The 16,887-nt window shown below is 40.0% G+C and overlaps 1 protein-coding gene across 5 annotated transcripts in view; it reads left to right on the top strand.

Moving 5' to 3' along the window:
• ZFAND6 (zinc finger AN1-type containing 6) overlaps positions 1-14,634 on the top strand; it is a 36,539-nt gene extending 21,905 nt beyond the window's left edge. For all 5 annotated transcript variants that reach the window (XM_084213975.1, XM_084213976.1, XM_084213977.1 and 2 more), the window contains 5 exons: positions 3,097-3,266; positions 4,349-4,460; positions 6,551-6,651; positions 12,946-13,059; positions 13,649-14,634. In XM_084213975.1, coding sequence (XP_084070101.1) covers positions 3,116-3,266; positions 4,349-4,460; positions 6,551-6,651; positions 12,946-13,059; positions 13,649-13,797 — 627 coding nt within the window. In that variant the 5' untranslated portion in view covers positions 3,097-3,115 and the 3' untranslated portion in view covers positions 13,798-14,634. The remainder of the gene's footprint in view (positions 1-3,096; positions 3,267-4,348; positions 4,461-6,550; positions 6,652-12,945; positions 13,060-13,648) is intronic.
• The last annotated feature ends 2,253 nt before the right edge of the window (positions 14,635-16,887 follow it).

Raw genomic sequence — 16,887 nt, 5'->3', positions numbered from 1 at the left:
TCTTAGCGGCTCTGCTGCTGAAACAGGCGTTTCCACATGTGTCCTCAGCTAGACCCTCTCTCCTGCCCAAACAGCACACATGTGACAAATGAGCTCAGAAACCAATCTGTGTTGAAACTAATTAGCAGAAGGTGGAGTGGTTGATTTTTTTTTTTTAAAGTTTGATCATTTCCTTGTTTCATTTTGGTACACGTGAGAACTGAAAGGGAGGGCTAAACACGGGAGAGCTTATTATACTGGTTTGGCATTCTGTGGCTTTAGGGTTCAAATAGATGAGTTCAACCATCCCAGGAGCTTACAGGCTGCTAAAACATGTTGTCCCTCCTGGTCACGTCCTTCTTCACATCAGTTCCAGAGGCTCTCCTGTGTTGGACTTTGTACTTGTTGTGTTTTTGCATGTGAACTGATTGAGCTTACTGAACTGTCAGAAAACTTTGTATTGGTAATGGTCCTTTCTTTTCCTGGTGGGTTTTTTGGTAGCTCACAGCAGTAATTGTGTGGGTGAGGTGGTTTGTACCCAATTGTCCCCTTCATATCCAACAAGCTGTTGTCTTGGTGCAAGTTCTCCTTTGGCTTCATAACATTGCATCAGATTGATCCTATCTCTTATTCATTGTATTTCTCAAATATTAGCAACCAATGAAAGATCTTCCGCTTCCTGTGGCCCTTATTAAAACTCTTCAGAAGAATCCCTGGCACTTCCCTTTGGAGATTGAAGCGTTCTGAAGCCTCATGCCAGTGGCTTGTGCTTTGACTGGTGACAGGATCCACTGGTTAATGAACTTGGGAACTGGCTTAGCTGGAACTCAGGCCAGCTTTTCTTGTTTTTCGTCTGGGCATCTTTGGGCACCTTTCACAGTTTGTTTATTGAATTGGAGCAGGACTTTTTTTTTTTTACGTCCAAGCTAGAGATTGTTATTCCGTGTTTGTGTTAGCACCTGACCCCTTCAGCAATGTTGTGTTGCAGAATATTAGCAGTGGCTGGTGCAGTTACTGAGTTTGTGTGCTGCTTGAAGCTAATATTGAACAGAAAGAAAATCATGGTACAATCTGGAAGTTAGTGTAGGGTTCTTTAATATGCTGCTGCCTAAAGTTAAAAGGATTAATACTGCATTGTGACATTGAATCTCTATTAGCTCTTGAAGTATTCAGTCGAAAGTGGTTTTAATTAGTCTTTCAATCTTAAACATTCTATGCCAAAAGTGACTTGCGTAGGGTTTCAGCTTCAAATTGGTTCTGGTTACCAAAGCACAGAAAACTCATATTCATTTGCACTTCCCTGAAATGGCTTCTCTGAAATGTTGGGCCCAGCATAAGAATTAAATTCCACATGCACTACTTGCAGTTTCATTCTGAAAGACTGTCTGGAGAAAAGCAGGAATGAAAGTGCTCTTTCAGCTACAAGTGCAGTACTTCAGCAAAAATCAAATTTAGCTGTCGTGTGAGGTCAATGGGGGCTTTGTATGTTGAAAGCAAGTGATTCTCTGTTGGGGTGGGGGAGTGTAGTCAACAGCTGAAATAAGCTTAATTGCAGGTTGAAGCTGAAAAAGATACTATCAGATTTTGGTTGTCTTCCTGCCTGTACCTCTTCCTTGTCTTATATCTTGAATCCTTCCTCGTCCATACAGTACCTTATTGCTGTAAGCAGAAGACTTGACTTGTTTCTGTGTTGCTGTTGGCTTTGCAACTCAGAGGTTTGCTCTTGGTATCAATTTCATATGTTTTGGGGAAATAAAAACAAAATGGAGTGGATGTGGGTGTGAGAGGAGATGAGGAGATTTCTCTGGAAACAAAATAATGGGAGTGTTGTTTGTGTTTGGCTTTGAATACAGCTTATGTAAAAGGAAATCTTTTTTACTGTGGCACTTCTTACTATGGTTTCATCTAGTTTTATAACATGGCAATTGGTGAAGTGTTCAAGTATCTTGAAACCCCTTTTCCTCTGGATATTTTTCTTGGTTTGTTTGAAATGTATACTGATGTTACTTGCAAGATTGATTTTATTTTTTCAGTAATATTGCTTATCTTTGGCTTGACTTGCAAGAATTAAAATTACCTATGCTTCAGCTTACTTTTTAATCAGGAAATGGTAGACCTAAGTTGATTTTGAATTAAGTGATTTATACCTTGATATATCTAGTTTCTTAATGTGAAACTTTTTTCTGTCAAAATTGTTAAAAAAGAAGTGCAATTGTATTATTTATGGAGGGGGAAAATGGAAAATTAATTTTATCTCATGAAATGACATGTCAAAAATTATTTCCAAGTTAGACCACTTGATAATAGTTAGGAGTCTCAGAACACTGATGGAAATTGTCATTTGTTGTAATTTTCTTGTGATGTCTTAGAAATATCTATAAACTTGATTAGTACAAGCCAGGGAAAAAAATTATAGTCTTTATTTAACATCCTTAAATTTGGGTTTTATAATGTGGCAATTCATATATCATATATCTCTCAACTATATATCTCTTACTTCTAATTTTTAATATATTTTCATAGTGAATTTATAAATAGAAGGCTGTGTACGTGGTCTAATACTTTTGCCTGTAAGGCTGATTTTCTTAGTGTGTGAAAAATCACAATAAGGGGTTTGTGGTAAGCAGTTGTGTCGTCTTTCACTAATGACGCAGTGACTAAACGGTGACATGTGGACTCATGTGACTGTTGTTAGTTATAATTATGCAGCAAGTAAGCCTGTGTTACCATGCTTGTCTCTATTTTACAGCTCTCATGCACAGTGTCAGGTGTTCAGGTTTCAGCATAAGTGTCCCTCTTCCCTACTCCCCTTACCTGACTGTCTGAAGCAGTAATACTTCCAATATTTGATAAAATCACTTTTCTTTGTGGGGTATATATTGAAAATAAATTGGTGGGGCTGGGAGGGTGGGTCATGCGAAGCCTACGTATGACTGTATTTGTGTTATTGGGCAGACTTTATAGACTCTTTGGGAAAGGGCACTGAGTTACCCACAAGGCGTTTTTTCTGGATGGTCTTTTTGCTGAGCTATAGGAAATTCCAGATTTTCAAATGTCAGCTGTAAAAGAAGAGTTTTCTCAGGCCTCTAAATGCTGGGTTGTGTGTATCAATTTCAGGTTTATAGAAGAAGGGAGAATGGCTCAAGAAACTAACCGTAGCCAAGTGCCTATGCTTTGTTCCACTGGCTGCGGATTTTACGGGAATCCTCGCACAAATGGCATGTGCTCAGTGTGCTACAAAGAACACCTTCAAAGGCAGAACAGTAATGGTAGAATTAGCCCTCCTGGTAAGTAACCCCAGCACACAGTGTGTGTGTCAACAGCTCAGCCTGCCACAGCAGGCAGCAGCTTCCTGTCCTTGTCGAGATACTGATTGTTGGAGCATTAGTGCAAACCATTGCATTCCAGCATCCTACCTTATGGAATGAGCTTGGATGGAATGCTCATGGTGTAATTGTGTTGCCACTAATCTGCTCAGAAGTAGATTCTCGCTAATACCTTTTGTATTCATTTAGTGTTTCTGAATTGAAATTATAAAAATGCAGAAAAAACACTACAACATATTTTGCTGAAATTACTGACAGAGATAGGATTGAGTTTGGGGAATGCTTGTGAAAGGCATTTTAAGAACAGATATTTCATCTCTGTGACCTCATTCCTAAAGATTAACCTGTAAACACTTTATAGTGATGCCTTTTCCTTATGAAGGCCTTCAGGGGCTTTTGTGGATATCTTTCTATAACTGCACCTGGAGGCCTTCAAGGAACGATCTGCTCTTACATTACCTCCTTACTGAAATTGTCTTGAGTTTTATTTCCGGGTTGGGAAAAGGCAACAATAGTTTCTCCTTAACTTCACATACTTTGTTCTTTTTGACCCAGTGCCCTGTGTACTGTTGCCTTTCCTTCAACCTGACCTTTTAATTAGAAGCAATATCTTCTATTGAAATCTGGGGATCTGGGTTCTACATGTTCAAAATGCATCTGGAGTTGGCATTAGGATGTTATACTGATATTTTCCCACATCTGTCTTGGTTTTTTAAACAAAACACCAGCTTCTTGTGTCAGAGTACAGCAGTTCATGCTGAGAAAGCTGCTTGTAGATGTTTTAATTAGTAAGTAACAGTAACTGCTTTAAAACTCCAGCTTCAAAATTTTCTGGCATGTAAGTTCTGGGGGCCTGGGGCTGGAATGAGATCAAAATACGGCCAAACATAATTACTTTTTTGTGAAATTGTTTCTTTATGGCGTAGGCAGAGATTCAGTTACTCTCCTGGCTGGTGTTGTAGGGGTCAAAGAGTAAATGCAGTGTGTAAGTTTTGTAATGCCAGGAAGCAGCATAACACCTTTTCCCTGGGTGTGTCTTGCAGCAGCCTCTGTCAGTAGTATCACCGAGTCCTTACCGGTCCAGTGCACAGAGGGCAGTGCCCAGGAAACTCAGTCCACTTTAGATTCTACATCGACTCCATCTATGCAGCCAAGGTAAGGTGCTTCAGTCTGCTCTGTGTCTTTACAGAAAAATCTCTGTCAAAATGATTAAATGGACTGTGCTGATCCTGCATAATTACATGCTGAAACCAGGATTAGGCAAAGGTGTAAAATTTCAGTGCTAACTTTAAAGCATGGGATCTCAGGGTGAATGCTAGCAGATCTATGTGCTTCATCTGGCATTCAAATGGAAATTTGTCTTTAGAATTTAGCTTCAAATAGAAGTTGTCAGTTTCTGTTCTGCAGAGATTTGTCTGGCTGCTCTTCTGCTTCCTCAACTTGTAGTTGTACATTTACCAAAGGAGAGCTCTTCTCATCCTAAAAGTTTGAGGATTTTGTAAAATGGCAGGGAGCTGTTTACAGGAGCTCTCATAAATAAATGTATGATAATGTGTTAACAAGCCAGTTGCTTTGCAAGAAGTGGAGAGTACTAGAACAGGGTAAAGACACAAGTCTTGGTACAAGTTGTGCTACTGAACTGATCTCTTATTAAGCAAGTAATTTCCATCTGGGCTATTCAAGGATACATAATATCCTCTTATAAATCACTCAGACTTACTAAGTGTTCTCCATTTGTAAAAGCTAAATATTTGTTTATATTTAGTGGCTCCATTTCAGTTTAGAGTGACACAACCAACAGCAACTTAAACACTTTGGAAATTTTTTGAGTGAAAAGTGTTAGTGTGTTATATACTATGCAAGCTAAACTTGCAGTAATACTCATTTCAACTTTTCTTTAAAAAAATGAATGTAGTAGAACACAGGGCAAGGAAGATTTTATCAGTTACTGCTGATTGATTCTGCTCAGACTTTTCTGCTCCCTAGCTTTTTATAGGAGGTGTTATCTCAGGCTTGGATCCTGCATATGAACTGAGAGCTAGGTGCCATGCTTGATGCTATATTTAGTCTTTCCATTCTGAGGTTTATAGTGAGGGTAGAAAATACGTATCTTACCCTGAAACAACTCTTCTGGTGTGTGTAAAAAAAAAAAAGTTCATCCAGGTCAATGCACAGATGTGAACCAATTACAGTGCCTTGCCTTTGTTCTGTCACAACTTCAATAAAACCATGAAAGAATTGAAGTATCTCACTGATCACTGGCTTGATTACTGGCTGCAAGAGAAAGGAGTGGATAGTTGTTCTTGGACTTGCACTTGAAGAAAATCAGTGTCACTTGCTTGGGTTTTTGTTTTCAAAAAGCAGGAATTCAACTTCAGTCTCAGGAAATACCTCAGACTTAGGATACTCTGAGGACAGATAAAATTAATTGACAGTGCCCTTTTGTAGGTGGCCAGACAGGCAGTTCAAGACCTACGAGCAGTTCTTGACAATTAAAATTGCAACTCCAGTGCTCCCATTGTGCCATGGAATGCTGGTTCATGGGCTGCTGGATAATATGGTTTTTGCCTTCAGAGTGAATCCCTCATTGGAAAGGAAGAAAAAAAAATGCAAATGAGAGAGTGCTACCTCTTGTTTGGGACCTGAGCTCTGCCTTGTTCCATAGGAGAGCTGCTGGATGAGCAGCTTGGCTGAGAGTGTTGATTTGCTCTCTAAACTGCTTAGGGTGTTCATTAGTGAGTGTTCAGCTGTGCTGTGAGTTAGCAGTATGGCTAAAGGGTTGGGAAGTTTAGCCTGCACCACTTTACACTGTGAAAATCCAAGGGGTTCTGTGTGCAGCTGCTGCAGCTTTATTACTGGAAACGTTGACATGCTGCAATTTTCTTGTTCGTATCACCAGAACACTGAAACTGTCTCCTCTACAATTACCTTGCTGTTATAAAGGTCCTTGCATATTGAATGTTGCATTGTTGCTTCTGTGTGGAACGATGGTATGCCAAACCACCCAAAATATTTTTCCTATTTTACAGTGGAACTGTTTTGTTGCATTCAGTATGAGTTGAAAAAAAAATGTTTACCTTTTGTGTCAGTTCAGATTGTAGCAGTTTTAAGTGGTTACACAAACAACTTCAGAGTGGAATGTTCTGGGATACCTTCTCATCAAGAGGTGCCTTAATGTATCTCTTACAGGAAAATAATGTGGAAATGCATAATAAAAATCATCATTTTCTTCTTTTGCCCCTCAGCCCTGTGTCCAGTCAGTCACTTTTAACAGAATCTGTAGCATCATCCCAACCGGATAGTACGGCTGTGGAAAAAACAGTACCTGAGACAGAAGAGTTGCAAGGTTGGTGCCTAGTTTTCAGTGACAGAACTTATGAATAATGCTTTTTAAACTTCATCTGTTCTTAATACATTCCTGTTCAAACATGCCTGATTCTCAAACCCAGATATTCTGTGAAATCAGAAGGCAGAATAAGAATCAAGTTTCTTTTCTTAAATGGCAAGTGAAACCGAAAGCTGAAGTTTAATTGGTGATGTCAGTGTCTGCCATAAACAAGTGTTTTAATTGGTGTTGGAAATGCACATCATAAATCAGCATCCTGTTCTGTCTCTATGCCATGGCTGTTACATCTGAGTAGAATTTTGAGTATCTGTTACTTCTCAGAGTGACCATTTACAACACATATCAGAAGTTTGAGCATATTTGTGGTAGAGGGTGTTTGACAGAGCCATTGCTAGAACAGGGTCAGTATCTTTTATAAACAGGAAACACCTATAAAAGAAGCTTGCACCTCTGAGCTGTAGTGGTGTAAGATTTTGAACTACTGAATTTCACTTTATCAAACATAGAATTACCAAACCAGTGGCTGTGTTTGCTTGAAGTACAATGGCCAAGAGGGTTAACTATATTGGCCTAAAATCCTTCTTGCTGGTACAATGTAAAGTTTCTTTTCACTTTTTTCTTGTTTTCTATGTGCAGACTTTCAAAGCTTAAGACTAAAATCAATTTAATAGTATTTCTTAGGAAATGCAAAAATGCCAGGTGGTATACAAAATGTGCTCAGACTGCTAACTTCTAGGCATTATAAAAGGTATTTAAAGGTAAGTCAGTAAGTATTCTGCCTTCTGCTGAGACAGTTTAGGTTTTAGTGGGGAGGATTGTTTTTCGGTGGACTAAACATAGAAGTGTGGGTTTTTTGCAGATACAACTTGGAATTCCACTTAAACATTCTAAATATTAGTCCTTTGACTTTATCTCTGGTATCAAAGCTTTGCTTCTCAGATACTTTTCTAAACCTGGCCTGTCCTTTTCAGTAGGATGGAATATAAGAGTCATTAGTCAGCTACTGTGCTGAGTAACTCTGTCTCCTTGATTAATAAACTTGGGAGAAAAGCTTTTAATTTTATTTTTTTACCACTTTTACTAACCTTTGAGGTGTCAGTTTTAAACATGTTTACTCTTGGAAAGATACATTCTAGAGATATGCTCTGATGCCTGTTAGGAAGTTTGTGTTCTGGAGCTGAGAGCTCTTGTCTCAGTTTTGACAATGCATCTACTGGCTTTTCACTTGGAGACAGAGGCAGTACTTTATTGACCCTGGCACTGTGATGTGTCTTGGGCCTGTGAAAAGACTTTTCTCAGCAAGTTTTCAGAGGCATGTCTCTCTTCTTACACACTTGGATAAATCTGTGCTGTTTCTAATGCTCCACCTCTCAAGCTCATTCTCTTTATGAAGAGATAAGAAGTTTCTCAACCAGAAGCTTTGAATTTAGGGATGTATCTGCAGGATCAACATATTTCAGGTGTTTAGGTTACTCAGCTGTGTCCTCTGTCCTTTTCTTTGTACCCTCATTTCTAAACTAGGAACATCACCAGCATGTAGTTGCAGTTCTAAATTACCATCCCTATTTATAACTCTCTGGCAGGGTCAGCCTTACTTTCTTAAGAGGTCCTTCTGTGTTGTCCCTTGACTGGAATTCATAGGAAATGTAGTGTTTCCAGTTTTAAAGCATTTTGATTTGAAAATGTAAGTTTGGAAGGAAAGCAGCTTAGAATAGGCACTGAGAGGGATTTCATTGAATTGCTGTCACAGTTGTGCATGCTGAAGTTTCTTTTTTTTTTGGAATTTGAAATTTAGGTTGGTGACAAGCATGTAATACAAACATGTGATTCCAGGGTTTTTTTTTTTTAACATTGCCTAAGTTTCTAACATTTAGGAAAAAAATAATTCACAGCAATGTGCTAGTTGGTCCCAGAGTGAAGTGTGTCTAATAGTACTTTTGTTGATGTAGGGGAACAGGAGAAATAATGTCAGTATTTATTTTGATAAAATCTTGCCTTGTGGGAATGTCTGTTCAGGGGCGAGTTGTTCTATGCTGCTGCTGTAAGTCAATGTATTGTGTTCAGCTGAGGTCCCCTTAACTTGCCATTTAACAAAAATTACCAGGCTACAACAACATTGAATGAAGGACTGGGTGAATAATTAAGCTTTCTTAGATTACTGTTATTACTTTTCTAAAGCAGACAGATAAATGAGACTTGAGCTGCGTGTAACACAGCCTTTGCTGTTTGCAGTCAAGCTAAAACTACAAAGGGATAAAATTCCCAAAGAGCATTTCAGATTTGTTTTTGTTGGATTTATGCATTGCAGAAGAAATAGAGGAAAACTCTAGAATGGTAAAGAGTGTAGGCTTTAGAGCTAGTGTTTGTATGATGATGCTTGTGGAGCAGTGCAAAGGCCCAGATGCTCTAAGATAGGGAGTAATAGAAATTTCTTTAACTTTAATGTTGTTAAATACCAGAAATAGGCCATTAAACATGACCTAAAATGAAACTCATTAGGTACAGTCCAGCTTTTCTAGCAGCTTTCTTCCATTTCAAGTAATTTTAATTACCTCCTGGGCTATTGTGCCTTTTGCTCAACATGATGGCCCTGTTAGGATTAGCCAGTAAGGATTCCTGATTTGTTAGCCAGAGGGTTAACAGGGCTGCCTCCAGGCAAGCCTGCAAGCAGGTAAAGAGGTGCTTCACTTCCTTGGGGTAAAGGAAGATGGTTAAAACCATCCAAGTTAGGATTCATACTTCTGGTTCAGGGAGGATTTTAAAGGTAAATGAAGCTTGTCAGGGAAGGCAGGAGGACTCCACCACAAATATTATGGAGCTCCTACAACTGAAGACCATGGTGGTAAAAGTAGAAATCCAACTAATGGATGGACTCAACCCCTCTGAGGCTGAAAACTTCTGAGAATGAAACAGCCTCTGTGATTTTCTAGCTGCTTGTGAATTTGAAAGGAGCATGTACTGTTAGCATTGCAAAATGCTATCACTCACGTCATGTGCTGTGGTTGTTATTTGGAAAGCCAAAGTACAAAGTTAGATTGGATTAACTGTCTAAAAGGTACATGGCAGTTCTGAATGAAGTCACCTGATTTTGTGCATATCTGGATTTTAATGAGGTTAAACAGTGAAATTCAAACTAAGTTTAAAAAACTTGATATTAACATAATTAGTTTGCTACAGAATGTTATATTTGGGTTACTTGGACCTAAGGTGAATGCAGTTGAGCTAATGGCTTCAGCTTCAGTTGGCCTCATGAGGCTGGGCTCAGTAGATAGTCCTGGAAAGGAATTGATGGATGCTTCTCACTTTTGTGATAGTACCAGGGACTCAAAGGTAGAGTATGATTATGGCACAAGTGTATCAAATAATACAGGACATCATGATATACTGGGTGAATGCTTCAGGGGGAGAGGAAACATTCAACAGAAAGATTTAAAACTAAATTCTGTGAGTGAGTGTGCTCTTACCTAATTTGCCACTTCCTAACATTTAAACAGTGTATTTTAGGCTGATTATGTCAGTTTAAAATGTTCACGAGTAGTGATATTCTCCTTTGGATTAACTGCACATTTCACTTCTCTGGAGATGTGGGGGTTGTTCTTACTACCCTAGTGCTCCTAAGAAGTAAATGTAGCTGTTTGTGCTCCTCTGTAGGAATGAGAAACCTTTTTCTTTTAAAATCTCTGCCCAGTAATGCAGGTGTGATGAATGTAAAACATGGAGAGAGAGAACAGGATGGGTGTCTTGCTGCACACACAGAGCTGTGTTGTGCCTGCAGGGGTGCAGAGGCTGGAGTGCTTTTTGTCATGTGGCTGCTGTTTTTGTGCTCAGAGCTCACTGAAGCTCAGGCAGGGGTTTGCATGAGCAAAGCAATAGGAAAAGCTTGTGCCTTTAGGAGGAAATCCAGGCTCTGCTTGTTTTGATCAGCTAGGAACATGTTCTGTAAATCAGGGAACTTCTAGTGACCACCCAGCTTGTCAGCTCCAGAAATATGACTGTGTTCATACCTTACTCCTTTCTGGTTAGTTGGCAGCTTGTACTGCTGCTGCCAGGGCTTCTGTTCTTTGGCTGCAGGCAGGGCTGGGGCTGGGGAAAGGAATGACTTGGTTCAAGGAAGGCAGGCAGCAGCATCCTGCAATCCAGATGAAGTCCTGCAGTTGGGAGTGGCTCCAAGCTGGACAGTATTGCATCCTACCTGGCTTTGTTCTGCTGTGGTCATCACAGGTAGCTTATAGACTGAACAGTGGCACTTGGCCATCTAAAGTGGTTGGGATATTTGTGATTATTATAGAGGATTTTGGTTCAAATCTCTAGCTTCTATTCAAAAGCAAATTGAAGCCTAAAATTTATGGCTACTATAGTAGATACAAAGTGACTTCTGGTGCAGTAGAAGAATCTTCCCACTCGGTTCCACACTGAGCAGCAGCTCTTAAATATTTTTAAACCTTTTTAATGTGAGAGCCATACGCACAAAGAAAATGTAAGTAAGGCTGTATGAGAGCCTTGTTATGCAGGGAAGAGTGCCAATTTTTCCTAAATTTAGCTAATAGTTACAGAGGCTCTTAGTGAAACTTCGATTGAGGTAACTGGATTTTGCTACAACAGGAAATGCAAGCTGGAGAATGTTAGCTCATGGCATGAATACGTCCTAATGAATTAATAGAGACTGCAATATCTGTTTTGTGTAAAACTACAAAAGTTCATTTGAGTAAGTCTTACCCCTTCTGGTACTTACCTCACCTCTTTTAGTCCTTGCTGATTTTAGAACCAAAGGATCTTGCAATCCTTTTGATATTATGCCCACTCAGAAATGTGCCCTTTAACAGCCCTTTAAAGGCATTGAACTTTTTTTTTCTTTGTGAACTATGAATTGTTATAAATTTCAGGACAAAGAGAAGCTCTGCTTGTAACATAGATGGTGTCTGAGAAGGAATTAATAGACCATGTATAATAGTATCTTTGCTAGATTAATCTGTGGAATATACTGTCCCCTCAGGCAAAGTCTTTGCTGGTGATCAGGTATCTTGCTATCCATTGATGTTGCTTAGTACAATGTTTTGATACATAGCAAAAGTGATGAGTGCCCTTTCCTTTCAAAAGAAAAAAAAAAAGATCAGAATAGCAGCACATGAAAAACCCCACTGGATTTGTCATGCAGAAGAGCTGTCAGCTGGTGAAGAGCTAGCACAGAACTGCATCTGACAGTCTCTGACAAACAAAAGTCCAGCTGCACAGAGATGCCTGCAGCTTTCTCCCTGACAAATGTCTGAGCTTGCTGTTGTATTCCCTTCCTTATAGCACTGGTTCTAGCTCTGCTTCCATCCACTCTCCTCCCAGCTGGAGCTTGCTTTTGTTCTTTGCTGCAAATACTCCCAACTTCTGTGTGTCTTACTCACTGGAGACTTGTCCTGCTGTGGTCCAGCTATGTCTGGTAGGCAGAGGTTGGCTCTTAGCCCTTCTTGAAATGAAGTTGGGTTTTTTTCGTTTCTATTTCTGCTTTGTAATGTAAGGAATGTGCAAATACTTGAGGAAAACCAGCCAACTTCTATTTTTACCTGACTCAGGCAAATACTACTATTACTTGTTCACACTCTCCCACACAACCTGTAACCTGTTTCTTTTAGATGTGAGAGAACACTAAAGTAGGTTGAAAGATGCCTTAGGAGAAATATCTTCAAAATTAGTTTTTTACCTGCTTCCTTCTGGGATCCAGTGCAGTGTAGTTCCACCCTGTAAGTCTGGGTCTCTTGAGCTGGTATTTCTCATCCCAGGCAGTGATTTATGTCCTGTGTAGGCTTTTTCCGGGTGTGCAAGAGCAGCAGCATCACAGTGGTAGAGATTGTTCTGAAACACTGTTTTGTGTGGCCTCCATGTTGCAGTCTTCAGCAAAAATAATGTTGATTCAGGATTTGGAAGAGGGTGTTTGGCTCAACTGATCCTGTTACATAGTGTGCTTCTTGCAAGCAGATTTTGGGAGCTGGGCAAGTAACACTGTGAGGAAACACTGGGCTGTTGGATTTTCTTCCTGGATCTGACAGTGCTGAATCTTTGTTAAACCTATGTTTATTGTTTTGGTTGTTTTTTGTGGTCTTTTCAAGCATTTGGTGAATTATTTTCTTAAATTATATTGAAGGTCTAGAAGGGGGGAGTTCCAGTTACTGTGGAGACACCAATGCACTTCAGACATGGGAACTGCAGCAAAATGGCCAAATGTACAGCATAGGCTTTAGATTATTGCAGGACTTTAAAGGAGAGAGACTTTTTTCTCCACTGTTCTTATTAACTTTTTTATGTCAGCTTCAGTGTCAGAGAATGCAGAGCCTACACCTGAAGAACAGGACAAGTCGCTTGACAAACCAAAACAGAAAAAGAATCGTTGTTTCATGTGCAGGAAGAAGGTTGGACTGACTGGTAAGAAATACTGATTTCACTTTCCTTAGGCTTGTTTAGGCTTTGGCCCTTTGAAATGTTATCTTAAAGGGAAAATGGGGCATGGTCATTTGATATTGATTTGAAATAACAGTCAAAGGTGCTTTCAGCTGACTCTTTCTAGATTAGTCATTCATGTATCATTTTGTTTTTCAGCCTCCTGTTTTAAAGTGAAGTTCATAGACTTCCAAAAGGAAGTTTTTGGAACTGCTTAGCTAAGGAATTGGATGATAGTTTGCTGCCATTCACTAGCCAGCTTTGCAGTGGTCCAGTGAAAGGGCCTGAGTTCTGGAGGGTGAAGATTCATAAATATAGTAAAAGAGCAGGAGTTCTGTAGGAATGTTCTGTGCTAGTCATGCAAAAAGAAGGAATGGTCAAGTCAAATCTTGCTGTAATCACTTAAAAATGTATTACTTGTGATTCTTATGCTTTCTGCAGCAGAGGCTCTTTGGCTGATTGATTGACACTGGTGACTGAGATTTACTGCTAGTGAGTGAACACATTCAGGATTTAAAGCAAACCAGTGTCATTAAGAATGTTGAAATGTCTAAGCTGCTGTTTCTGTCCACAGGGTTCGAATGCCGGTGTGGGAACGTTTACTGCGGAATGCACCGTTACTCAGATGTACACAGTTGCTCTTACAATTACAAAGCTGATGCTGCTGAGAAAATCAGAAAAGAGAATCCTGTAGTTGTTGGGGAAAAGATCCAGAAGATCTGAACTGCTGCTTCTGCTGGAATACAAAAATCTTCTGACCATCTGCAGATTAAATTGACTTGAGCTTTTTTCCTTAGTCATCAGGAACGTAGAGCAGTGTATCTTGCCTAGACCTTTTAATCATGCATGTCATCAGATGAATAGATTTTTTTGTTTTCTTTTTTTTTTGTTTTGAAAATGACTCTGAACATTATTTTCATTGCAGTTTTCTGTGGCTGAAGACTTAAGTAAACTTTACAAGTATTATCCTTTAAGATCATTTTAATTTTAGTTGAGCGCAGAGGGCTTTTATAACAAACATGGAGAAAATATTGGAGGGCTGTGCTTTTCCAGGATAAAACATGCATGCATTAACTTTGCAGTTTATTTTCTTGTTGTATATAGCTTTTCTCTGCAGCACAATTTCCTTTTTTTTTTATTGATAATGCCTTGTATGGCACAACTAGTTATCAGTAACTGAATGTATTTTAATCATTATGGCTGCTTCTGGTTTTTTTTTCCCATTAACGAGAGGTTATACATGTTCGCATATTAGCTTGTTTGCACCCTCTACCTATTTATGTATGAATCATTTGTAATGAGAGTGTGTGCTGAGATTGTGTGGGGTTTTTTGTTGTTTTCTTTTTTTTTTTTAATTGGGGTTTGTTTTTGTGTGTGTGGGGGGAAGGCTGTATGCACTTCATTGACTGCAGTTTTCATTGGGATTACATCCATCAGTTTGTCTGTACACAAATATGAAGAATGATCTGAAGTACCTGTGCTGTATTTATGTTTATCCACGTCTTAACTTTGATTAAATAAAATTTAAAAAAATCCGAGCCCCTGTGGCTGTCACTGGCATATGTAAGTTGGATTTCTCTTCCTTTATTTTAATGGGGACCTTCCATGGATGGTTCCTTTACTTAAAGTGTATTTATTCACAGCTACCATGTGTATCCCAATGCCAGCCAAATTCTGATGTTTTTTTTTATCTCTTCACCTGTAACTACCAGAGACACTGCACATTCCAGACCTTGTCTGTTGATTTTAAAATTCAGAATGCTCTTAAAAAGCTATGGCTGGCAATTAGTAGATAAAACACTACATTTAGGATATAAACTGTGCAGCAGCAGAACTTTCCTCTGGTGGTAACAGAAAGTAATCTGCAAGACTGAATAATAAATGAAGTAGCTTGTGCTTGCAGAAATGGCCTAACCACAATCTATGAAGCACATGGAGTTTATAGTAAAGGAAGGAAGGAATAAATAACTCACTGGCAAGTTTCAGTAATAGTCTGCCTTATCATGGGTCAGAGAGCCTGTATTTCCCCAAAGCATTTGCTAAACTTCCTCTTACACAGCACAGGGCATGGAAGAGCAGCAGTGTCATCTTTGGTGGGTGTTTCTGTTTGCTTTCCTCTCTGCTGCTGCTTCCCTATTTTCTAATCCTTCTCACTTTGAGTCCTCCCTCTTCCCTGTTTCTGGTCTCTTTTCCTTTTCTCTCTCCTATGTGCTCTCCTGACCAATCTGCCTTTCACATGACACTGATGTTTCTGGGCCAGGCAGAGAGAACACACCATAGATTTCATAATGTGGGGGAAAACATGGTATGTTTGTGTGTTCTGGTGCCTGAAGGAAGGGAAGGTACAAGAAAAGTATTCACATACTTCCTGTCTGTTCTATAAGCTTGCATTTAGACTGGATGTCCACCTTTCCGTGACACCTGAGAATTGTGTCATGTTTGTTTGCTTTGACAATGGCCCTGTGTTATCCTGCTGGTTGATCTGCACTTCAATCTGTATTTTGTGTCATCAGCTTGAGGTTAGCAGATTAACATTTTAATTAACACCAGCACATTCACAGCACTACAAAGTGCTTGAGTCTGTCTCCTCACATTGGACTCTCTTGGAACAGGTTTTCAACGTGGTTTTGTTTCAGCTTTGGAATGAGCAGGTTCTGTAGCCCAGATCCTATAATCTGTCCACAAAACCTCTTCACTGTGTTTAAAACATTTCCAACAGTCAGGGGAAGTTTTTCAGGAAATCTTCCACAAGCTGGGCATTGTGATGTTTAAAGAAGACCCCTTTTCAAACAGCACCTTGTGAGCTTGTGTCTCAACAAGTGAGCAGCTGTCACAGATGATGCTGTTATATCATCTTGCTCTGAATCTGTAGCATTTGCTGGATTTCTTCTAATGACTCCTCTGCTAAAAGAGAAGGAGAAAAAAAAAGGTTGAGCAGCAAACCAATTCTTTGGCTTGTCTATCACAAGTGTCTTCCGGTTTTTATTAGAAAAATGTGGCCTTTGCTTTTTAGTTCTAATTTTAAGCAGGTTCCCTCATTGGCTTCTACTGACAATGAGTGAATTTTCTGCTGCAGGTAGGAGAATGCTGGGACTGGGAGCAGAAGCAGCAGCCTCCCTATTCTTTTTGGTTGGCTGCACATGTGTCTCTAGTTTTAAGGTGGTGGAACTATCTGGAGAAAATGAAAGAACTTGATGAGGTGCAACAGCATTGCAGAGCTAAAAACCACAAAAGATGCAGTTTCAGGTGTGAATTGTGCAACTTCCCAAGGCCTGCTGAGCTTGTGGTGGGAGAATCAGTGTGCACATAATCATTTCACTGGGGCCCTGGCACATAAATGAGCCCTCCAAAGTGAAACCAGGGCAGTTACCTCTGCTCATAGAGCTGCTGGATCCTTCACCCCTGTTCCAGGAAGGCCTCGGTTTCATGTGAGAGTTTGTAAAATCATGGAAGTGTTAAGGTTGAAAGAGACCTCCAAGAACATCAAGCCCACCTGCTAACCCAGCGCTGCCAAGTCCCTAAATTCAGTGCCACATCTACACATCTAAATACCTCCAGGAAAGGTACCTGTGAGGAGAAGAGCCCCTTCACCAGGGTCACTGCCTGGCTGGGAACAGTTCACAGCTGCTGAGTCAGGCAAACCCCTGGCACTGATTAACCAGTGCCAGGGCCCGGGCAGGGGGTGGGATGGCCACGGGGCAGTGATTGGTTTGTGCCTGAGGACAGAGGGTGGGATTTGATGCTCCTCTGCTCTGGCTTGCAGCGCCTGGAGAGGATCTTCCTCCGAGGAAGGTGTGAAGCACCTGGGAGGTG

Source organism: Fringilla coelebs (genome assembly GCF_963513975.1).
Source record: "Fringilla coelebs genome assembly, chromosome: 12".
Taxonomy (NCBI): Eukaryota; Metazoa; Chordata; class Aves; order Passeriformes; family Fringillidae; genus Fringilla; species Fringilla coelebs.
The sequence above is the reverse complement of the archived record's forward strand: the minus strand, read 5'-3'. Positions and strand labels throughout refer to the sequence as shown.